The sequence below is a fragment of the Molossus molossus genome, unplaced genomic scaffold, assembly GCF_014108415.1.
Source record: "Molossus molossus isolate mMolMol1 unplaced genomic scaffold, mMolMol1.p scaffold_m16_p_23, whole genome shotgun sequence".
Lineage (NCBI taxonomy): Eukaryota > Metazoa > Chordata > Mammalia > Chiroptera > Molossidae > Molossus > Molossus molossus.
Window position 1 is genome coordinate 10,753,761 of NW_023425359.1, and position 25,071 is coordinate 10,778,831.

The window sequence follows — 25,071 nt, forward strand, 5'->3', positions numbered from 1 at the left end:
TCAGCAACAGAATCATGTCTAGTCTACTGCTGCAGTGTTAGCTACAGACTCCGTCTTGTCAGTACTTGTGTGTGATTCACCTCGTCACCTCGTTTCTAGCCTCTTTGGGTGGGTGGGCACAAAGAAATATGATTTTTTTTTTTTTGTTCAGGTAGAGTGGGAGGGAGAGAGAGGAACAGAGAGAGAGAAACATTGACGTGAAGGGACACATCGAGTGGCTGCCACCCGCACGACCAACCAGGGCCGGGGACAAACTGCAACCGAGGTACGTGCCCTTAGCGGGAACTGAACCCGGGTCTCTCCGGACCGCAGGCCGACGCTCTAACCGCTGAGCCAAACAGGCCAGGGCTCAATATACATTTTATATGCTGACTCCCCCTTTTTATTTCAACCTTTTGGGGGTTCAGGCTCTAGATTGAATTTGTGGAAGAGTATGATGTAGTCAGAGGAAGAGAATGTGGAGCCAGGAGCCAGCTCACTGAGTCTCACTGTTGCTTTGCTGATAACCATCTGTTACCTTAGGCAAGCTAATCAGCTGTTTCTGGGATTCTTGATCTTCACCTAGAAAATAAAGTTGGGACTCATCTTGGGAATTACCGCCTGGAGGAGCCAAACGTATGACAATGTAAGATGGAGTCAGTGGAGGGCACAGAGTGGCGAGGCCTGTGGCAGAACTGGGCAGATTGTACTTCTTCTAAAAACAATCTGATTTCTCTCTTACGTCCTCCCTGTTTCCTTCCTTCCCTTCCTTTTTTCTTCCCTCTTCCCCCCACACTGTTCCTTCCAAACAAAGCACAGGTAAGACCCACGCCAGGCATCACTCTCAGACCCTCCCGTCAACGCTGGATTGGACCATGTGAATGATAACAGTTATGTTTCTATCCAGTAAAAATAAGAGTAAGGAGTGGAACTAGTTCATAGACAGTGAAAGACTGAAAATAAAATATATAACTTGGGGAGGGTGGTCCTTATCTTTGTAAATTGATCTAATTTGAAAAAACTGAAGATAACATCTATGTCCTAGGTTTTACTTGCACATGATTGGCATATCTCTCCAGAGCCTACTCAGTGTGTTTTCCTTTAGGGAGGGGCTCACATCTGCAGAAGGCCTGTGTTGATCTTATTAGCCAGTCATTTGGTCACTGAATTAGCCAGCAGTGATATCATCTGGACCTTTGGCAAACTTACAAAAACATGTGTGTAACTTGCCCAGTGGTTCTTCTTTTCCTCAATTTTACTCCCCAAACTTGTATTTCTTCCCCCTTCCTTCCCCTCCTCCTCTGCCTCCTCCAACTCTTCCTCCTTTTCTTTTTTGTTCTTGAATGTTTTCTGAATATTTTTCTGTTCTGCACACACACATTCTCCACAGCTAATGTTTGTTTGTTTGTTTGACTATCAGCTTCATTGAGGCCAAGAGAAGCATCATCAATAGAATAAAGATTCTGGAAGCGTTCATTCTGAAATGGCGGAATTATTTTGGTAATTCAGTGGAGACGGAAACATCTCTGTTTTCTAAAAATTAAAGAAATGGAATGGTTTGGCGGTTAAATAAGGATTGGTAATACAAATAAAACTCGTAAACATCTGAGTTCACTTTTTGCTGACGCAATTTAAATTACATATATTCATTATTTGCTTTATATACTCATATGGCTTTTCTTAGTAGTTTTAACTTTTTTTTATCCTCACCCGAGGACATTTTTTTCATTTTTTGTTCAGATAGCGTGGGAGGGAGAGAGAGGAAGAGAAAGAGAGAGAGAAACAGCGACATGAAAGGGACACATCGAGTGGCTGCCACCTGTACAACCCTACCAGGGCCGAGGACAAACTGCAACCGAGGTACGTGCCTTAACAGGAACTGAACCTGGATCTCTCCGGACTGCAGGCTGATGCTCTAACCTCTGAGAAAACTGGCCAGGGCAGTACTTTTAACTTTTATGACCATTTCTGTTACCAGAAGAAGAAAAATCCAGTAAAATTCCAGTTTTCTTTCCTTACTACCGATGAGGTAATACAGGCAAAAGATAGGACTTAGCATCCAAAAAGTAACTAGTCATTCTTAGCATCATCTAGAATCAAACATGGCTCAGTGTTAGGACATTGTAAGGGCATTTTCACAGGTTCTGGACAGAAAAAAAAGAGATCCAGTTGTTTTCAAGCTATGGAGATACTGAGAATAATTATAATCTAGCTTGGGATGTTTAAAGACATAGTCTGAGCCCTGGCCAGTTTGTCTCAGCAGTTAAAGCGTCGACCCGCGGACCAGGGAGTCCCTGGTTCGGTTCCCACAAGGGCATGTGCCTTAGTTGTGGTTTGTCCCTGGCCCCGGTTGGGGTCATGTGGGTGGCAACCAGTCGATGTGTCTCTCTCACATCGATGTTTCTCTCTCTCTCTCCTTCCCTCTCTCCCTCTCACTCTATCTGAAGATGAATGCAAAAGTGTCCTTGGGTGAGGATAAAAAAACATTAAAAAAGACATAGTCTGAGCACTTTGCTAAGGTTTTTAACCTTTCCTCTTAGTGATACTCCTTGCAGGGTCAAAAGGTAGAGGAAGTAGCTTGAAATTCACTCGTGCACTTACCTTGATTATGCCTGAGCTTCATCCAAAGCCCACTGGAATATTTAAAGGAATAATCTCCTTTGGTAGCTCTGGAAAATGGCCTTAAGTACAACAGTTGCTTCATGTGTTAGGCCTTGAAACGAAAAGAAGCTAAATATGAATTCCAAGTTCTCGATCACAGTTGGGTAGAGATATAACACCTTGTCTGAACATCTGGACCAGAAGTGCTGCAGCACCACTGTGGTGCCAGTGTAGCTCACTGTCCTGCCCTCTTCTCGTCAAGAAACGGCTGCAGTTCCAGTGTAACAGGGTGGTGGGTTTGATGGATGTCTCTCCTCAAGACTGAACACTGGATCTTATTTGATTGATATAAACCAGTTCTCAACCAGGGCGATACTTGTGCCCAGCGGACATTTGGTAACGTCTGAAGATATTTCTGTTTGTCAAAGTTGGGAGAGGGAGAGTGTTACCGGCAGCTAGTGGGTAAGAGCCAGGGATGCTGCTAAATGTGTACAACACAGCCCCTTGAAACTAAGAATTATGAGGCCCGCTTGTCAGTAACGCTGAGGTTGAGAAACCACAATCCTGGAGTAAGGCTCACAGCCCTTGCTCTGCCGGAATCATACTTGAGAGTAATTACAATTAAGGATACAGATTGCACTGGCTGGTGATTTTGCCTGTGTTCTGCCAGTCTGGCTAGGATTACTTCTCTATCAATGGAAAGTGACAGGTGCATAAGTCCTCCCAGTTGGTGCCAAAAAAATGCCAGGTGTATCCCTCATACTGCATCTAGGCCATCTCCTTGATGTGCCAACATCCATACATCATTAATGATCTTCCAGACACTGCTTTCGTAAGATGTTTGCATTCTTGCTCGGATTATCTTTCACTCCTGGCGCCAACCACTTGAGCACATTTGTCGGCTATTAAGAGTCCTATGATAGTTCGTTCTTTGAGATTTTTTTACTTTCTATATACTACTTTTAATCTCTCTCACTATTGTCATTGACAAAGCTGGCTTTGTCTGATTTGGGATTATGCTATTTTATCTTGGTTGTACTACCTGTCAGTCCCTTAGTAAACAGTGACAGTAATCTTTTGAACCAGGCTGAGGCCCAGTCAAGGGTGGACAAACACATGTATCTCTTATCTCGCTGTGGTCTCATTTTTCTGCTTGTCTGCCTTGGTCTGAGCTTGTTTTGAGAACTGTGGTGCATCTCGCGTCTCAGCCTGGGGAGGTCTGGTTGATTGCATGTTTTCTCAGAGACAGCTGGGCGCTTCACAGGGTGTGGCTCTCCATCCCTGTCATCAGGGTAATTCCCCTTCACATCTCCAATACAGATGGAGAATGGCGAAATTAATAATTCACAGTATTCGTATAAGTGGCGATCCTTCCTAGACTGGGACATATTTGCTTTTTGTTCAAAAATATCTCGATGAAGAGAGGCCCAATGGTGAGCTAGGAGCTAGAAGTAGGGAAACTGGATTACAAAAATGAATAAGACGGTCTTAAATTGTCAGCAATCAGCAATAACCCGCTCAGTGCTCATTGTACTGGTTGATGTTTGGATCGTGGATGCAGAAATGATATTGACTTACACTTACGTTCATGTGAGTTTGTAGGACCCAGAGGTCCTATTTGTGTTTGTATTCATAATGAAGTTTACCTTCAGCTGCGTCTGGTACTGGGGAGAAGAAAGCCGGATGCATTGTTAAATACCCTTTCTGTCCCCTCGGGAGAGAAGAGGAAATGAGTCTCCTTTCTTGCTGTCTCTTGGTTATAGGCAGATGAAGCTGTGCCCATTAGCAGTGGGATGGGAAGTAACTGGAACCTCCTGTGTAATCTGCTTTCCTTCTGTGTAGCAGCAGGTACTGCCTCTGGGGGGTAGTGTTCTGAAGGGGAGTAGGGGGCCTTCCACTGCGGTGGCGCCGGTCGAGGTGCAGTGGGGTTTCATCTGTCTGGAGTCATTGGAGCATTACTGGGCCCCATCCACTCTGTCTAAGTGGCTAACACGTTTTGAAATGTAGTATTGAAATAACTGAAAAATATCACTTATGCTTATCCATATCTCAGTATTTCGCACAATACTGTTTCATAGCGCAATTTACACATCATCTTTGACTGTTATAAATTCCAAAAGATTAATCAAAACATTAGAAGCAGTAGAAAAGGGATTGACTAGGCCCATCAAACTCTGCCATCACTGGATCTGATGAAAGAACGCTACCGATAGGGACTTTCAAATGCGCAATTTTTTCCAGCTTTCCTTTATTTTTCCTAATATAGCTTATCAGCTTTTAGCCAGATTAGGTATAAATAAATAATCATCCTTTGTCTTAGAGGTGAAGTCATTTGATAGCTGCACAGAGCACACTTTCAATGTTAGTCAAACGCTGTTTCCTTTCTAATGGAGGCAACAGAGACAAGGGCTTTATTCATAGATGTAAGTGCATAAATCTAAAGCCCTGTGAACTAAATGCTTATTATGTAACACTTTGATTTTCCTTTTCCATTAACAAGCCTCTTTAGAAAATACTCAGTTATTGGAAAACTATTGTTGCTTCTTATTTTGATAAAATCAGAAATGCATCTTCTCTGGACTTTTCTTAAACTCATGGTGAATAACAGGAGGCCAGGCTGGCTTGGAAATCAGCACCCCATTCCTGTTAGAGAATGTCTGTGTGGACATAGGGTTGGTGTGGAGAAAAACGTAGTGATGAAGTCAATGTGTCTCTTGTGTAGACGAGTAATAGCATTTCATCATCTTAGTGTTAAACCCTGACCAAACAGACCTGTTCTCTTTAGTTTAATCCAGGTAGAAAATGAGTTTCTGGAAGTGGAGAATCTGTGTTAGATACTTTATAATATAGGGTGCATTTTAGGGTGTATTTTCTTCTATTAAGTTATGGTTATTTTTTTCTGTTCCATCCTTTGCAACGAATGAGCTTGGAGAAAATGGAATCTGCTTTTCAAGGTCATGTAGGACATATATATGTTTATAAATATTTTTTCCAGTGATAATTGGTCATGAAAACATAGGTGTTTTGTAGCTTTCTTAGGGTTCCCATATAGGAAGCAAGGAATAGGAGCTTTTTCTCCTGAGGACTCAAGAAGGAATAGGTCTCAGTTGTCAAAGAAGGGCCTAGATCATCAGAAGAGAGTTATTGTTGTGTGTTTCTCTTACTCAGGGAAAGTACTGGCTCTTCTGAAGAACTTAACTGTTTCCATGGAATCCATTTGAAATAATTAGATACTAGCTACACATGAACTTGTGTGGGAATTCATCTTTTTCTAACATCAATTTCTGTTGTATACATGTACATGTTTGGTAAATTAATTAATGAGTTAAAAAAAATACCTTTAAAAGACAGAAGTCAAAATTTAAAAATGGTGCCTGAAATCTAGGTCCTAGCTCTAATGTACAAAGAAAATTTTTGTATAGTTACGAATCAAAAATTAGATATGTTTGAATGAAAGGCAAATATGTCCCAGTCTAGGAAGGATTATCACTTACATCATTTCTGGATTGGAACCAGTGAATTTAGAAGAATCAATGAGAAGTTTAAACCTAAAAAAGAAATCGAACCTTAATTAATGAAATTACCAATTGATTGCCTGGTTCTTCCATTGTTACACATGTAAAAACACCCATTAATTAGGGTAGAATTATTAGTCATGTTATCACTGCTGTCATTAGTATAGCAGACTTGGTCTTTTGCTGAAAATGTTTTTGGGTAAGCATTTTCCTGATACTTCAGTTATCTATTGCTATATTATAAACCACCCCAAAACTTGGTAGCTGAAAGCAGCAACTAAAAGCATTTCAGCATCTCTCACCAGTCTCTGGGTTAACTGGGCTCAGCTGGGCAGTTCTTAGGACGCTTCATGCCATTGCATTCAGATGGCCCCTGGCACTGGGGTCCCCTGGAGGCTCCACTCCTTCTCATGTGGTCTCAGGGCCTCTCCTTTGCACATGGCCTCTTCACAGTCTCAGCAGCAGGGTAGCCAGACTTCTGACTTGTGGCTTAGGGCTCACAAAAACAATCATTCCAGCCATGGCCGGTTTGGCTTAGCGGTTGGAGCATCAGCCTGCGGTCTAGAGAGACCCGGGTTCGGTTCCCGTTAAGGGCACATACCTTGGTTGCAGTTTGTCTCCGGCCCTGGTTGGTTGTGCGGGTGGCAGCCACTCGATGTGTCCCTTTCACATCGATGTTTCTCTCTCTCTCTCTTCCTCTCTCTACTTCCCACTCTATCTGAACAAAGAGTGGAAAAATGTCCTCGGGTGAGGATAAAACAAAAAACAAAAAAACAACCATTCCAAGGGGGAAGAAGCAGACCCTCAGCACTTGAAAGCTGAGGCCTGGTCTGGCCTGGTGTAACTCCCACCACATTGTATTGGTTAATGCCTTACGGACATGCTGTTTCAATGTGGGAGAGAAGGGCATAAGGCTGGGTTCCTTGGGGACCATTTTTAGAGATGAACTACTATAGTAATATGACTTAAAATACTTCATTTTAGACTTTATGTGAAGTATGTGCTGGTGAGTTTGAGCTTCAGTTATAGGCTTGGTCAGCTGCACTAACCAGGAATTTCTAGACTTTATGTGAAGTATGTGCTGGTGAGTTTGAGCTTCAGTTATAGGCTTGGTCAGCTGCACTAACCAGGAATTTCTAGACTTTATATGAAGTATGTGCTGGTGAGTTTGAGCTTCAGTTATAGGCTTGGTCAGTTGCACTAACCAGGAATTTCTACGAGATGTAGTCAGCCAGCAGTACATACAAGGGGCTGTGCTACAGAGGTTGCCACTAGAAGCACTTTGGTTATTTAAATCTTGATTAAAAACTGGGCCAGGCAGTTGGTTGTCTCTTGGTGGGGTAGGAATATCGGGCCCACAGGGACAAGGCTTCCCTGGGCAGATGCTTGGAATGATGCAGTCCCTCTTGTCGGTTCTGCCCACCCACTCCAGTGTCTCCAGGTAGAGTAGGGGAGTCTTAGGTCCTTTGCCTTGTTGGTTATTGTTTGGGGCGGTGGGTCGGGGAGGAGCGCTCCCGTTCAATCCTGGCTAGCAGTACTATATGTAGTGACTATCAACCACTGAGGTGTGGGGACCTGAGAGATCATCAAGTCTAATCTTTAGCCCATGAGCTTCATTTTCTCTCACGTCCTCTAGCACATTCCTCAGCAAACTAGACACTGAGCTCTGCCTCTTCCCAAAAGCCATCAGAAGTGTTGCTTGTCCTTTAGAAGCTGCCTTCTTGAGCAGGTGAGTATGCATGTGTTCGCCCAGACTGCTCCAACCTCGCCATCACCGTGTTGTTGCAGAACGCGCACACAGAAGCATTCAGCAGCTGAAATGTGCCCTGAGAGAAGGCGATGTCCCTGTTGGAGAAGGTGCACCGGAGCCCTCCTGCAGCCCCAGCGTGGGAGGTGAGGACACCGGGGCTGCCTGGCACGAGCTACAGCACAGCCATGCCGGTGAGTTGAACGCAGCCCTAACCCGATGGCCCACAGTGAATTCCTAAACTCCATACAGTAATGACTCCAGCGCATCTCCACTCTACTGCTGGGATTTTATTCCTGAGACACAAATCAGCTAATACAACTCCCTTGTTTAATTTTTGTTTTTTGACTTCCCAATGCCTATATAGGCCAAAGTCCAAAATTCTTAGTATATCGTAGCAATATTTCCGTAATATGGTTCCAAGCTACCTTTCCAGCCTGATTTTTCTGTCCTCCTTCCAACCATCCAATGTGCAAGCCAGGTTCCCGTCAGACCCACCTACCCGCCATGCTCCTATGCTTTTGCATGTGGCATGCCTTCTCCTGGAATTTTCTCACCCTTTTCTGCTTAGTGATCTGTTCATCCTTCACAGTGTTACCTCCTCTGGAAAACAGGCCCAATTAGATGCTTCCTCTTTTTGTAGCACTATGTGTGGCTCTAGGTCAACAAACAACTTGTATTGTTTTAAAGCAATTAGTGTATCATTCTTGCCCAGTGGATTCTTAGCTCTTAATTGGGAGAGGTTTTCTCGCCTTTTCTTTGCATACCCAGTTCTTGATGCATAATGTGTGTTTAAACAACATTTGTTAGATGGATGAAAGGATGGATGAGTGATGATAAACCATGGATCTCAAATAAGGTTAATAAACTCATTGCTTCTGCCTTGTAGTTAATCAACTCAAAGCTTTGTTGTACCAACAAGCGGTTAAGGAGAGTGAGGTATCTCCATCAAGAAGACGAAAAATGTCCCCTTTGGTAAGTATCAACATTTGCAACCCAACAAAAGCATCATCTTTCAAACTATATTTTAACTTTACAGTGTCATTTTAGTAGTACATGTTACAGACCAGTTCTGAGCAAGGCACTCTAATAGTGTGAGGTATTAAAAGAAATTATCTTGCCTTGTTTGGCTCAGGGTTGGAGCATCAGCCTGCGGACTGGGGGGTCCTGGGTTCGATTGCGGCCAAGGGCACATACCTCGGTTGCACTTTGTCCCTGGCCCTGGTTGGGGTCATGTGGGTGGCAGCTACTCGATATGTCTCACTTTGATATTTCTCTCACTCTCGTCCCCTCTCTCCCTCCCATTTTGTCTGAAGATAAACATAAAAATATCCTTGGATGAGGATTAAAAAAAAAAGAAATTATCTTCTCTCTAATTATATTAGCTGCAGAAGAGAGATTTCTATGGCAGAGGGAATACTGATTTTTTAAATTTATTATTTACTTGAAAAATATAAGTGAGGAAATAGTTTGGAGAATTTACTTTGCAACTATTAGCAAATGTAAAAAAAGGAGCAATATATGGAAAAGATTGGCCATTTCTTTTTTAGAGGGTTATATCTATATTTGATCATTTTGGAATTTACTTAATTGTAATTCTAGCCATCCTTTGTACTACTCTTTTATTATGAATGTCAAAACTAAAGTATGTAATCTTATTCTACATTTAAAAATACGTGGTTATAGCCCTGGCCAGTTGGGCTCAGCGGTTAGAACATCAGCCTGTGGACAAAAGAGTCCTGGGTTGGATTCCAGCCAAGGGCATGTACCTCAGTTGCAGTTCGTCCCTGGCCTGGTTGGGGTCATGCAGGTGGCAACCAATCGATGCATCTCTCTCACATCGATGTTTCTCTCTCTCTCTCCCTCGCACTCTGTCTGAAGATAAATGTAAAAATATCCTCGAGTGAGGATTAAAAAAAGAAAAAATACGAGGTTATAAAATTGTGTAATATAAGAAGTTAGACCCTATTTCTTCTGAAGTTATTTTTTATTGCCATTACTTTGACAGAATATATTATTCCAGACTGAAGCAATGTGATATGCTAAAGGCCAAGCTAGGAATGAAGGAAGGTGTGAGGGAAGGGTTTGACCAGCTTTAAATGGCTAAAATAATAGTGAAGATAGAATTTTATTCATTGACACACCGCCTGGCATCAAGCACTTGTCTAATGAATCCCTTCTGCAGGGGGTGGTGCAGTTTTAGCAGGTACTTCTCTTCCGTGGAGGTTTCTTGGAGAGAGGTGTCCCTTTATTTCAGCATGGCTCAAAGAGGCAGTCCGTCCTGAGCCAGTTATGCGACCCTGACACTTTTCCATTTGCCACGTGCTTTTTGTAACCACCTTCTCTTTGCATCTTCAAAAAATGTTCATATCCCTGAATCTTATCTATTTGTGGAATTTATAGGGTAGAGAAATAAATACTATAATCTACATGTGATCGAGCCTGTGTTTATATGACATCGATGCTAAATTGAGTGCGGAGATGATCCTCATTGATTCTTTGCTAAATCCAAACACGCTTCATTTGCTGTTCTTTTTTCCTTAGGGGTCATCAGAATATGAGGAAACCAATATGCCTACTGTTCATAATCTTGTCCCTATCATCAATGATCAGTCCCAATACATTCATCATTTAGAGGCAGAAGTCAAGTTCTGCAAGGTAAGTTTCTCACCAAAAATGTAAACCTACCTAAATTGAGTTTATATTAATGATGCCTAGTATGAGCATTTGCTATTATTAGTCTTCATGTTTACAGCAATACACTGACAGTTGCCATGCTTATCTGATTGGAAAGACTAATGTGTATCAGGCCTGAGAATGATACCCTTGACCGTGCCATTTCTACCTGTATAATTCCCAGGTAGTCCTTAACTAAACTATGTGTAATATTATCTCATGTTGCAGAATGTTTTTCTTTCCACTCCATTGACTTTAGCCCAGCTTATGGAAGATGCTTTGGAATAGTAATTCCAATCATTCTCCCACACTTGTCAACCTGTCAAAGCTGGGGTACAGCAGGCAGGAACTTAAGCTACTAGACGAAATCTGCTCCATTGTCAGTATAAAGGTTCTTACCTTGACTTTGAATGATGAGAATGACTCACGGGGTACTGATAACAGTGATCAAGAAACCAAATGTGGTCCTGGATGGTTTGGCTCAGCGGTTAGAGTATTGGCCCGCGGACCAATGAGTTGCGGGTTCGGTTCTGGTCAAGGGCATGTACCTCGGTTGCGATTCTTCCTAGTTGGGGCTGTGCGGGAGGCAGCCACTTGATGTGTCCCTTTCATGTGGATGATTCTCTCTCTCTCTCTGTCTCTTCCTCTCCCTCCCACTCTATCTGAACAAAAATGGAAAAATGTCCTCGGGTGAGGATAAAAAAGTAAATAAAAAAATAAAAAAGAAAGGGACACATCGAGTGACTGCCACCCACATGACCCAACTGCAATCGAGGTACGTGCCCTTAGCGGGAACCAAACCCCGGTGTCTCTGGACCACAGGCTGATACTCTAATCGCCGAGCCAAACCAGCCAGGGCAATTGTATTTTTAATTTCAAATTCCGATTATTCATTGCTAATATATAAGAAAACAATTGAGTTTTGAATATTATTTAACCTTGTAATATGCAACATTGCAACACTCATTTATTTCTAGCATTTTTTTTTTTTTTTGCTTCTTTGGGATTTTCATCATAGACAGTCATGTCATCTGTAAATAAAGACAGATGTCTTTTTAGATTATTATTATTTTCTTCCAAGCATATGTAGCTTTTAATTTATTTTGTCATGTTACATTATCTAGTACTTCTAGAGTGATGTTGAATAGGAATTACTAGAGGGAACATTCTTGCCTTGTTCTTGATCTTAGTGGGAAATCATATAGTATCTCATCATTAACCTTAATATGATGTTAGCTAGAGTTTATTTGGAAATGTAGCTTAGCAAATTGAGGATGTTTCCCTTTATTCCTAGTTTGCAGAGAGTTTTTATCTTGAATGGGTTCTGTCACTTGTTTCTTCTGCATCTATTGATATGATCATGTGATTTTCCTCTCTATTTTACTGATATGATAGATGACATTAATTGATTATCAAAATTGAACCAGCCTTGTATACATTGCAATTCCACTTGGTCCGATTCTATAATTCTTTTTACACACTGTTGGGTTCAATTTGCTAAATTTTGATAAAGATTTTTTTTATGAGATATATTGATCTTTGATTTTCCATTCCTATGATGTTTTCACTTGGTTTGGAGTTTAGGGTAATGTTTACTAAAATGAGTTTGGAATCATTTTGTCTGGCATTTTAAGGATGATCTTATAGAGAATTGGTATAATTTGCTCCTAAATGTTTGGTAGAATTTACCAGTGATCCAGTAGTAGTCCTGGTGCTTTCTGTTTTGAAAGATTATTAATTATTGATACAATTTCTTTAATAAACATCGGCCTATGCAGATTATTTATTTCTCCTTCTGTGAGTTTTGGTAGATTGTGTCTATATATGTCAATTATATAGTTTGCTCTTCAGTTCAACTATATCCTTACTGACATCTTGCCAATCTGCCAGATTCGCTGTTATCTGTCAATTACTTAGGGAGAGATGTTAAACTCTCCCTCTGAAACAGTGGATTCATCTATTCCTCCTTACTTCTGTCAGTTTGGCTTCATGTATGTTGATGCTCTATTGTTAGGCACATACACATTAAAGATTATTACGTCTTCTTGAAGAATTGACCTCTTGATCATTAAGTATTGCCCCCTTTTTATCTCTAACTGGGGATCGAATCCACAACCTTTTTGGTGTACGGGACAGCGCTCCAACCAACTGAGCCACTAGGCCACGACAGGCTCTCACAAATTTTGATAAGTTGTATTTTTTATTTTGTTCAAAATATTTTAAAGTTTTTCTTGAGACTTAAGCCTTGACTGACCCATATGTTATTTAGAAGTGTATTGTTTAATTGCCAAGAATATTGGGTGTATTCTAGCCATCTTCATCCAACAACAACAGAATACACATTCTTCTCAAGCTAATACAGAATATTCACTGACACATCACATTCTGGTCCTAAAAACATAAATTAAAAAGAACAGAAATCATAAAAAGTATGCTCTCAGACCACAGTGGAATTAAACTGGAAATCAGTAACAGGAAATTTTTCTTTTCTGTGAAGTCTGCTTTGTCAGAAATTAATATAGCTAGTCCAGCTTTCTTTTGATTTATGTTAGCATGGTATGTCTTTATCCATCCATTTACTTTTAATCTGTGTCTTTATATTTAAAATGGGTTTCTTGTGGGCAACAAATACTTGAGTCTTGTTTTTAGATTCTGACAGTTTCTGCCTTTTCATTGGTGTATTCAGACCATGGAGGTTTAAAATGATTGTTCATATACTTGAATATCTATAATATCAGCCACATTTGTTATTGTCTATTCATTGTCCTTGTTCTGTATTTATTTTTTGTTTTTCATTGTTTTTCTGCCATATCTGGTTTTAAGTATTTTATATTATTGCATTTTTTTCTCCACTCTTAGCATATCAGTTGAACTTCTCTTTTTACTTTGAAGTGGTTGTATTTTAGTTTGCAATTACATTTACTATTAATCTAAGTCTACTTTCAAATAACACTTTACCACTCAAGGTTAGGTCAAAATCCTTATAACAGAGTATTCTGAATTCTTCCATCCTATTATTTATAACATTGCTGTTATTCATTTCAGTTACACGTTAGCTATAATCACCACATTTACTGTTGCTGTTGTGATGTTGAGCAAACTGATATATGTAATATATATGAAATACATTATATAGTAATATATATATATATGTCAATAAAGGCTAATAAAAATTAAGGATTTTTATCTACGTATAGTTCTTCTAATACTTTTTCTTTATGTAGATCTGAGTGTATAACCCATATAATTTCCCTCCTTTCTGAAGAACTTTTAATGTTTCTTATAAGTCAATTCCCTCCTAAAAGAGGGAATTGGTGACAAACTCCCTCAAATTTTGATTATCTGAGAAAGTATTTTTTTTTTTATATTAATTTCACAGATTATAGAATTCTGTGTTGGTGAATTTTTTTCTATCAATACTTTAAACATCTGTTTCCATTCTATTTTTCTTACATGGTTTCTGAAGAGTAGTCTGATGTAATTCTAATCCTAGATTAGATAGTTTGCCCTCTCTTTCTTTAAAGATTTTCTCTTTGTCTCTGATTTTCTGCTTGGTGTTCTTTGAGCTTCCTGGATCTGTCATTTGGGGCCTATCATTTATTTTGGAAAATTCTTAAACATTATAGCTTCAAATATTTCTCCTCTTTTGTCTCTTTTTCTGCAATTCCCATTACATATAGTTACACCTTTGATAATTGTTTCACAATTCTTGGATATTCTGTTCTTTTTCATTCTTTGTTTCTCCTTGCATATTAGTTTGGGAAGTGTCTATTGACAGTTCTTCAAGCTCATTAATTCTTTCTTTGGATGTGTCCAGTCCATCAATGAGACCATCAAGGCTTTGTTCATTTCTATTACCATGTTTTTGTATTTCCTTTGGATTCTTTCTTAGATGTTTCATTTCTCCGCTTACATTACCCACTTGTTCTTGCATGTAGTCCACTTTTTCCACCAGACTCTTTAGCATATTAATGATAATTATTTGGAACTCCCAGTCGGATAATTCCAACATCTCCGCCATGCCCAAATCTGGTTCTATGCTGGCCTAGTCTCTTTAAACTGTGTTTCAAGTTTTTTAGTACAACTTGTCATTTTTTTGTTGCTTGCTAGATATGATACACTACTAGGTAAAAAAAACCAAGGGAAATAGACATTTAGTCTGAGGTTTCATGTTTCTTTGGCTAGGAGTTCGGCTGTGTTCACTGTTTGTAAGTGTGAGCAGCTACAATTTCCTCCAGCGTCTTGGTTTTTGTCTCCCCTGATATCTTTGGGATTCCCTCAGGAATTCTTCTAAAATATGGTGTAAGATGTGGAGTTATTTTAGGGTGTTACACACACCAGTTATTTAGACTCTGCTAAAATAGTTTCTCCCGAGGCAGGCCTTGTTAAGAAAAGCAGAAAGCTTTGGGCGTGTTTCAAAATGGCTGCTTCTCCTCCTCCACTGCTGGGAGCATGAGGGCATTGTTCTTTAGTCTCTGCTGTAAGAGCCTGGTGTCCAAGAGGTAAAACTCACAAAGGTGTAGGAGTCCTCCCAACACTGGGTCCCTCTAGAGTTCTTAACTCCCCACCTTGTCTGCGCTGAGCATTTGTCAGCTGCACACTACATCCCCTACCCCAGCCTCATTCCTTGGCAGTCCTGCTCATGGGTTTCTGCTCTGGGGGGCTGTGGTTCTCGGGGGCACCTGTCCTTCAACACTGGGGCTAACAGTTCTTCCTGTGACTTCAGTTTGCTCATGACTCTAAGAAGAGTGGTTGAGTTTTCAGCTCCTTCAGCTTTTTTCTAAGCTTACTATGATATGCCAGACCAAAAATTGGAAGTTTGAACTATTTTTTAAATTACAACTTTAAATTACAGCTTTGGTTTTATTTTCTGGATAAAATAATTGAATGGAATTTGCATATATTACATAATAGCTTTGGGTTGCACTAGTAATGACGATTAAGTATTATACCATCAATTATTGATAATTTTTGCCATTTTTTCCCCCCAGAAAATAAGATGCCATTCATTATACTTGTTATTTATCTGTAATTCCTTATATTACACCCTTAAGAATTCTCCACCAAAGTATTTCACTCATAATTTCCCTTCATCTGGCTACCAGTTTATAGATAATCATTGTCCCATTCCAAGCCTTTTAGTCCCAGAGTCCTGTGTTAACTAGTAAGTCCTGTGTCAGTCTTCAACAAGATATTGCTATTTGAGCATGAGTAATAATATATTTTACCTTAGTTTTCAGCAGTCTACCTCATTCTTAAAAGTCTTTTAGATATAACCCCTTTCATTAAAGCCTTCTATAAGCCTTAATCCCTTAGAGAAAAAATTGTCAGAGACCACACCCTTCTATGAAAATACATTAGCAGGTCCTCTGCTATACACCTCCAGCCTTCTCTTTGTTTGTAGGCTAATGTTATTTTGTGTAAATATAATGATAGTACTTCAGAAAATGGACAGAGCGCCTACGTCTTCCATGCTTTGTTCCATGTCAGATTGTCTAATAATCAATGAATAAAAGCACTGCTTAAACATGCTTAATGTGTTTCGTATCTGTTTCTGCTTCTTATAGGAGGAGCTCTCCGGAATGAAAAACAGGGTCCAGGTAGTTGTGCTTGACAATGAACGGCTCCAACAGGAGTTGAAAGCTCACAGACAAGAGGAAGCAATGAGGGAACAAACCCTTCCGGATGCATCTGTGAGCATCGTCACAAACCACAACTGCATTCGCTTTTGCAGGCTCCCTCCTACCCCCTCCCCAGCCTTCTGGACTGCTTAGATTTTCTTCTCGAAGTGTGGTGAAAGCACTCTGCTTATATTCGCTTTACATATCCTCAAACATTAAATTCACTGGGGTGGTCTGATCCTCAGATGAAATGATGCGGGGATGCCTGCTGTCTACTGCGGGTTCCTCTCTGAGCATCCGTCCCTGTTCTCCCACAGGGAAAGAGCCAGTCTAGAAGCAGGAAGCGTGTTATATGGGCAGGTCTTTGTTAAACCTAGAAACTGCTCCGAACTGTCACTTAGATTCCCGTTGTATTTCTCTGAGTTTTTGTCGAGCTCTGAATTCCAGTGGAGTCTAATCAGCAGCATGGTGAGGCAGAAGGAACACTGGCCTGAAGGTCCAAGAATCAACATGGTGTTCTTCCCATTGTCCAGTAAATTGGGTATTTAGCAAAAGCTGTGATTTTATAGAACTTTCAAACATGGCTTAACCCCTTGGGCCCTCTGTCTGTTTATTGGCAATTTGAGAAAATTCACCTATATTAACAGTTCTTAGTCTTTAATGTGAATAACAGTCACTTTGGATACTTGTTGACAGTGCGGATTCCTGAGCTCCATCCCCTGAGAGTCTGATTCCGTTGGTCTGGGTTGAGTCTGTAAGGAAAAAATAGGAAATTTTAACAGGTTGAGTCTTTGAGTTAAAAATATGAAATTTAAAAATTGCCTAAGTGATTCTAATTTCAGAGGATCACACTTTGAACAACAGTGGATTAAATGATCTCTATAATTCTTGTGATGATATTTAAATAGGGTTTAAACTTAGTATCTCCTTATGACTTGTCAGATACTTTTGCCTTGAAAATGTTTTTCACTCTTGCAGTGGAATATAGCTAATGAGAGCTTGTTCTGCTTTTTGAGACAAATTCAACTTTCTGTAGGGAAGCTTTAATAGTTGCCCGTTGCAGCTTTTGTTTGCAAGGCATTTTGGTGGTTTTCATGTAGTTGTCATTAGTAAATCCATTCTGTTAAGAAAAAATGTATCTTAATGTTTTACCTAGATGTCCTCTAATTTTTGTTTGTGAAGTTTTTTTTTTAACTTGGCCTGATGTTTCATTTATGATCCATGACTTCTGTGTATTAGAATTTGCTATTTGGAAGTAGCTAATTGTGTTAACTGAATAATGAAGTGAGCTGATTAGTATTTCAGTTTATTTTTCTGCAGTTACATTTCAGTTTATGATCAGTTATTTTGTCTTCACTGTATGTTTTTTTCTAAATAATTACATCATTATATTTATATTTAAAAATTCCATCTTAGGTGCTTATTATTTTAATGTCAATTTAAAGATGACACAGCCAGCCATACAAGAAGTGGGTAGAAGTAGCTCATTTTAATTTATTTATTTATTTATTTTTTTCCTTACCTGAGGACATTTTTTTCCATTTTTTGTTCAGATCGAGTGGGCGGGAGAGGGGGGGGGAGAGAGAGAGAGAGAGAGAGAGATAGAGAGAGAGAGAGAGAGAGAGAGAGAGTTGAGCCACACTGGCCGGGCTCAACTCTTTTTAATGAGTCTATTGCCACGTAGATGGTAGATCTTGCCAAAGCTCTTGGTGGATTTGAATTATAGAGAAAGAGAGAGAGAGAAACATCGACGTGAAAGGGACACATTGAGTGGCTGCCACCTGCACAACCAACCAGGGCCGGGGACAAATTGCAACTGAGGTACGTGCCCTTAACGGGAACTGAACCCGGGTCTCTCTGGACTGCAGGCCGACACTCTCACCGCTGAGCTAAACCAGCCGGGGCTCATTTTTAAAATAAATATATTCTTTTGCTTTTCTTCCAAATGTGTAGTCACTCAGCAAAGAGTGACCCAATTACTCATCGTCCGCAGTGTTTATACAACGGCAAAGAAGTGGGAGAAGGGGAAGTGGAGTGAGAAAGGAAATTAGGCAGACAAGTGAATCCCAGGGCAAGAGAAATGAGTAATGCAAATGGGGAAGGAAATGCTGGTAACAGCACACATGCCTCTCCCTGGGAACAAAGGAGACTTGCTAAAGAAAACTGCAGCCAGTTAGAGAAAGAGCAAAGTCGGGAGAGGTTTTGTTTCTTTCCACATTCCCCTGAGCTGAAATGGGATGCAGATGTTGCAATGATTGCTGCAGATGTGCCAGGTGACCTTGATATCTGAGTAATGTTAGCGCCTGTGTTATTCTGTTGTTCCGGTATTGCCACCCCCCACTTTTTACTTGTATAGGTGAATTGAGGCATTTCAGCAACCTATGCATGCTGCTGTATTAAGAAAAATGTGTCCTGATATAAATGAAACTTTTCAGGGTATCTTACATATAAACAGATCAGAAGATAGTATCTTTCTTTTTGTTCTGAACTCTCATTGTTTATTTATTTTTTAAATAATTTTTCTTTATTGGTTTTACAGAGAGAGGAAGGCAGAGGGAGAGAGAGAGAGACATTGATGAGAGAGAATATCAATTGGCCACCTCCTGCATGCCCCCCACCGGGGATTGGGCCCACACCCTGGGCATGTGCCCTGACTGGTAATTGAACCAGTGATGTCTTGGTGCATGGGTCAACACTGAACCACTGAGCCACACTGGCTGGGCTCAACTCTTTTTAATGAGTCTATTGCCACGTAGATGGCAGATCTTGCCAAAGCTCTTGGTGGATTTGAATATAGATTTTTAGTGTTTCTTAAGGGCTTCTTTTGAAAAACAATTTAAATAGTTATATAGTAATAATTAATATTTATTGATTACTACATGGTTAGAATGTTCCAAGCACTATACCAAGCACTTTATTTACATTGTATTATTTCAGTTTTATGTTAGCCATGCAAGGCACTGTTATTGTGTCTATTTTCAGATGAGTAAATTAAGATACAAAATGGTAAAGAGACCAAAGTAACTGGTCTAATGTCACAAAGCTAGAAAATAGCAAAGCTAGGACTCATACATGGGACTGTCTGACTCCAAATTCATTCACCTAGCCTTGAGTTATCCTACCTGTTTGTATAAATTAGTAATAACTTGTCAATATTGTACCAAACCATCTTTGTTTGTCCTGAGATAAAAGATGCCCCTCAGACGAGAAGTCCCTCCTCTTCATTGTTTCTGAGTTTTAACCTTGGACATGAATGATAGCCCACGTGACTTTTAGCCTGTAGCCTACTTTATGGCCTAGCAGTTGAAGAAGCAAGCAGATTATTTTTAAAAAACTAAAAACGTTTTAATAATATTTCATTTCCCTTATCATTTGTCATCATTTTTTCTTATAAAATTTATCTTCATGGAGGGCTTTGTGTGAGAGTTCAAAAAATATAATAATATTAAAATATGCTGTTTGTTAGAAATTTCAGCATGTATACTCATTCAAAAAAAATCTAGGAGATTTTTTTTTTCTAAGTAGCAAATTGTGAGGCATTTCTTTCCATGTTTATTCTCATCCCCTTCACTATCAACCTCTCCCCTCAATGAAGAAATGAAAGGTTTTCAGTGATCTTCAGGGGTATAAATGTAACTAGATTTTTAAAACCTTGGTCAAGCCCTGGCTGGTTTTCTCAGTGGTTAGAGCATCGGCCTGCGGACCGGAGACTCCCGGGTTCAGTTCCCGCTAAGGGCACGTGCCTTGGTTGCAGTTTGTCCCCATCCCGGTTGGGGTCGTGTGGGCGGCAGCCACTCCATGTGTCTCTCTCACATCAATGTTTCTCTTTCTCCCTCTCTCCGTCCTGCTCTATGTGAAAGTAAATGCAAAAAAAAAAAAATGTCCTTGGGTAAGGATTAAAAAAGTAAATCAATAAATAAATAAAAACTGAAACCTTGGTCAAATATCATTCAGGTTTTTAAGAGCTAGCTGTGAAAGAACAAAGTGTCAGTTAGACTAGCACTTCTGCCCTGGCTGGTCGCTCAGTGGTTAGAACATAGGCCCTTGGACCAAAGAGTCGCAGGTTTGATTTTGGTCAAGGGCAGGTACCTCATTACAATTCGATCCCCAGCCCTGGTTGGGGTTGTACAGGGGGCAACCAATCGATGTATGTCTCTCACATGTCTCTGTCTCTCTCTGTTTCTTTCTCTCTCTCTCTCTCTTTTTTTTTCCCTCCCTCCCTCCCACTGTATTTGAAGATCAATGGAAGAATAATATCCTCAGTGGAGATTAACAACAACAAAAAAGATAGACTAGCACTTCTTCCCAAAGAATGACAATGTTTATATCATAAGCCAGTGATCTAAGGTCCACATGCTTTGTCCAGTTTCTTCATAGGAAATTACTATCACCCTCCTTTATTGCTCTCCAGAGCAACTTAAAAAAAATTTTTTTTTTCTTTATTGATTTTAGAGAGAGAGAGGGAGAGAGATAGAAACATCGATGAGAGGGAACATCGATTGGCCACCTCCTGCATGTCCCCCACTGGGGATCGGGCCCACAACCTGGGCATGTGCCCTGACTGGGAATCGAACCGGAGACTTCGTGGTGCATGGGTCGACGCTCAACCACTGAGCACACCGGCAGGGCTCCAAAGCAACTTTGAATGCAATCCAAATCTTGGGAGATTTGTCCCTACCTACTGAGTCAAGTTCAAGCTCATTCTGTCATACTTTCCGGACCCTTATTTGACTCTAGCTTTACGTTCTGACACCCACTGCCTTGTGCTTCCTCCTGGAGCCATGCCGAATTGCCCGAGTCCCCTTCAGCCAGCCCCTTTCACACCGCTTGACTTTGCTCACGGTGCTCTCTTTTCTTGGCACGCTCTTCCCATGTAGCTTACTCTTGTTTATCCTTCAAGACGTCGGATAGTGTCTAAACCTCTCCAGAAATTCTACCTTGACTCTCCCGTTGCCCTTGGTGTCCCTGCTGGGTTCTGGCCGGGTCCGCATGCACGCCCTGGCCTGGCACTCGGCTTATTTATGGAAATGACCTGCTTACGTGTTTGTCTCCCTCATTGACTCCTTGAGGATAAGATAGCTCTTGTTTATTTTTACCCTCTGAGCTCTTAGCACAATGTCTGAACACAGTAGGTATTCTACAGAAACGTTTGCATTTAGCGGCCCTTCCAGAGGAATCTGGAATAGAACCTCAGAGCTCTCCTTTGGGGGAATGCTGTTTGCCACTTTCCAGCGTGATATGACAATGGCGTGTAGTTCTGTGTGGGGGGACCTGTCTTCTGCTGTGGGCACTACTGGATTCTTTGGCCCTTAGCAAGGGTTCAGTTAGTATTTGTTGAATTAATGGAAGTACTTCAGTCCTGGTTGCGCACACAGACCTTTGGGCTATTTTTTCACCGAATGTCAAGAAGGCGCCAGAGCTGGGAGACTGAGCATGGGGTCCCCAGATTCTGTCTGTGGACCTCCTTTGTTTCCTTGATGGAGTTGAGTCAATATTTAACAATGTTTCCGATGAAAAGCCAGATATCTTCTGGCTTATTTTTTTTTTTAATTAAAAGAATTTTTTGGAAATACGAGTTTGGATTCACATGGTAGCGATTCACTGGTAGTGGCTGCTTCCTTTTGGATGGTTTGTCGTGGTCCCTGCCACTCCTCCCAGACATGCAGGCTACATGTCAGTTCATTTGTCACCATGCGCTGTCTTACTTATTGAAGATAAGTATCTTTCGGGAATGGCAGAAGAGTATAGTGGTTTGGGCATGGACTCTGGAGATCGGTCGCCAGGGTGCAGATCCTAGCTATGCCACTTATCAGCTGCTTCCTTCCTCTGTAACTCTCCTCATTACTCTGTGTGACCCTGTTTCCTCATCTATAGATGGAGATAATGAAACTCATAGGGTTGTTGTAATGATTAAATGAGTTAATATATGTGAAACATGTAAACAGTGTCAGACACATAATAAACCCCATTTGTATTAGCAACTATTGTTAGTCATGCCTTATGTAACGTGGAAAACGAAAGGCAAACTAAGAGAGGGCTCTGTGTTTCAAGAGTATGTGTCCTCAGAGAAGTGAGAGAGGAGGTAAGTGCATTTGTTGACTACATTGACATCCAGCTCTCTTTGCTCACTTACAGTATTGCCTGTACCAGTGGGAATTTGACTTTGTGGTCATTGTAGACTGTGTCCCTAGTAGCTGGAAAATGTAAAACGATGATTGATTTATAGTTGAGAAGCATCTGCTTTTTTAATTCTTTCATCACAGATAAAAATTGGTGTTCCGTTTATAAAGCATACATGTTGATGTAAAGGTAAATGTTGATTGCAATTACTGGCACATTTTATTTTAGGGAAACGTGCAGCATTCTTGGATTACAGCAGGTGAAGATTCTGGGGTGCAGGATTCTGCCAAGAAATCATATTCCCATGGCAATGCAGATATTATCACAGCTTCGTCTGCTGGTGAGGCTGAGAAATGGAAGCTGGAACTGGTGAGTGTTTGGGTGCTTTTCTGTTAGGCATCTATTTTTTCTTTTATCCTTTTTTTTATGGTGGTAAATATACAAAACAAAATTTCAAATTTTAATAATTTTTAAATTGACCATTTTAGCATTTTAAATGTACAACTCATCTGCATTAAGTACATTTACAATGTTGTGCAACCGTCAACACTATCCATTTTCAGAACTTCTTCATTGTCCCAAACAAAAACTCTGTACACATGAAACAGTAACTTCTCTCTCTTCTCTTCTCTCTCCAACCTCTTCTCCTTTCTGTCTCTATGAATGTGCCTGTTCTATGTATGTGCCTGTTCTATGTGCCTGACACAAGTGTAGTCAGCAACATTTGTCTTCTTGTGTCTGGCACATTTTATTTAGCATAGTGTTTTCAAGATTCATCCATGTTGTAACATGTACTACAATTTCATTCCTTTTGAACAGTGATAATATTCCATTGTATATATATATAGCACACTTTGATTGTTCATTCATTTGTTGATGGACTTTGTGGTAGTTTCTACCTTTTGGCTCTTGTGAATAAGGCTGCTATGAACATTGATACACAGTATCTGTGTGAGTCCCTACTTTCATTTATTTTGGGTTTATATCCAGAAATAGAATTGTGGGATCATATGGTAATTCTTCATTCTTTCTTTATTTCTGCTCCTGACTCAATCATTTCAGTTGTCATATCTTCAAGTTTTCTGATTCTTTGTTCTGCTGCTCTTTAATCCCTTTGGTGAGTTTTCCATTTTGGTGGTTACAATTTTTAGCTCCAGAATTCTGTTGAATTCCTTTTTATAATTTGTTGTTCTGGTTTATTTTAGGTTTTCTGCCCATGTTTTCTCTTAGTTGAGTATATTTAAGGCAGTTGTTCTAAAGTTTTTATCTAGTAAGTCTGATGTCTATAGTTTCTTTAAAATGGTTTTTGTTGACTTTTGTTTTTTTTGATATGCTTTGTAATTTTTGTTGTTGTTGAAAGTTGGGCATTGAACTGAACTCTGTAACTCTGGAAATCAAATACCCCATTTTCCCCAAGGCTTTCTGTCCTTTTTATTGTTAAAGGTTGTGGTAGTTCTTTTGTTTTGAGACTTTTCAAAACTGTTTTTGTAAAGACTATTCTTTGTTGCGTGTCACCACTTAAGTCTCTGTTTCATTTGCGTGTGTTCAGCTAATATTTGGTAGAGAGTCCTTGAATGCCAGCAACTGAAACATACAACCAACCAACCACAGGAACACTCACTTTAAAAAAGACAGAACAGCTACCTCTCCCGGGCTTTTCAGATTGGCTTTACGCTGGGGTATTCTTCTACCATTTAGCGAGACTTCCCCTGAGCCTAGAGATCAGCCTGTAGTGAAAGCTTACTCGGGGCTATTCTGAGCACGTGTCTTCCCTGGCCATGCCTGTGGCTTTCTAAGTTTGCCTGTATGCACAGTTTCTTTTAAATGTGCTCATTTCTCAAAGAATTTAAAATAATTTTATTTAAGATCAAATGATACTTTTAAATTCTTTGATCTGTGTAACAGACCTTTTTTCTTCCTCTTGCTTGAAGTCTTCTTTGCATTAAATTTTACATGGTGGAATTTATCAACACAGATGAAAGTGTAAAAATAACACTGTAAATGGAGTGTTCCAGGGTAAGGTAGAATGACTCATAGGTCAGCGTCATTATCATCTACGGGTGTTATTGTTACAGTTTTCTAAAGGCTCTTTCTGGCCCTAATCACCCTCCCCTTTCTGAGTCCCTAATCCAAGCTTTACTCTATTGTTTAGGAAAGAGTTTCTTTTTCTTAAAAAAAATCAGAAAGACTAAGTAAATTGTAAGGTGTTTTTTTGTTTTTTTTTTCAGCTGAATGATCTATAACCACTAATACCCATAACATAAAGACCAACATCCCAAGCCATCCACAATTTGCCTCAAACTACCTTTCCAGACTTCTTTGTCACTATTCTACACTCTCACAAGCATTAGCTATAGGTACACAGACCACTCACTACTTCGTGAACTTATCACCTACTTCCATGTCTCTTTGAATGACTGGTTTTGGTTTATGTAATCACCCCTACTTAAATGTTTCCTTCTTATCTTCCACTTGTCTAAATGTTTCCAGCCTGCAAGGCTGAGTTCAAATGCCCCCTCCCATTCCGCCTTCCCTCATACTAGCTTCCACCCTTCCCTTTCCCACATTTCTCTCTTATATCTCCTCTTAGTTGTGTTTATTACTGCCATCGAGTCATTTTTTTCTAGTTGTGTCCAAGGTCAACCCCTGAATTGATGTGCTCTATGCTACAAATCTTGCACTTTTTTCAAGGGTTTCACGCACACTTAGCTCCTCTTCTGACATCTTTTCTCCCACTTTACTGCATTATCTGCAATAGAATATGTGCTTTACCAGCTCCCGTCTTAAAGCAGACACTTGCAAATTATATTCT

General features: G+C 40.2%; 1 protein-coding gene across 1 annotated transcript in view; it reads left to right on the plus strand.

The window, feature by feature from the left end:
- SDCCAG8 (SHH signaling and ciliogenesis regulator SDCCAG8) overlaps positions 1-25,071 on the plus strand; it is a 143,990-nt gene that overhangs the window by 3,925 nt on the left and 114,994 nt on the right. Inside the window, exons 2-6 of the mRNA XM_036277573.1 lie at positions 7,884-8,036; positions 8,732-8,817; positions 10,387-10,500; positions 16,086-16,211; positions 22,488-22,628. Of these exons, the coding sequence (XP_036133466.1) occupies positions 7,884-8,036; positions 8,732-8,817; positions 10,387-10,500; positions 16,086-16,211; positions 22,488-22,628 (620 nt within the window). The remainder of the gene's footprint in view (positions 1-7,883; positions 8,037-8,731; positions 8,818-10,386; positions 10,501-16,085; positions 16,212-22,487; positions 22,629-25,071) is intronic.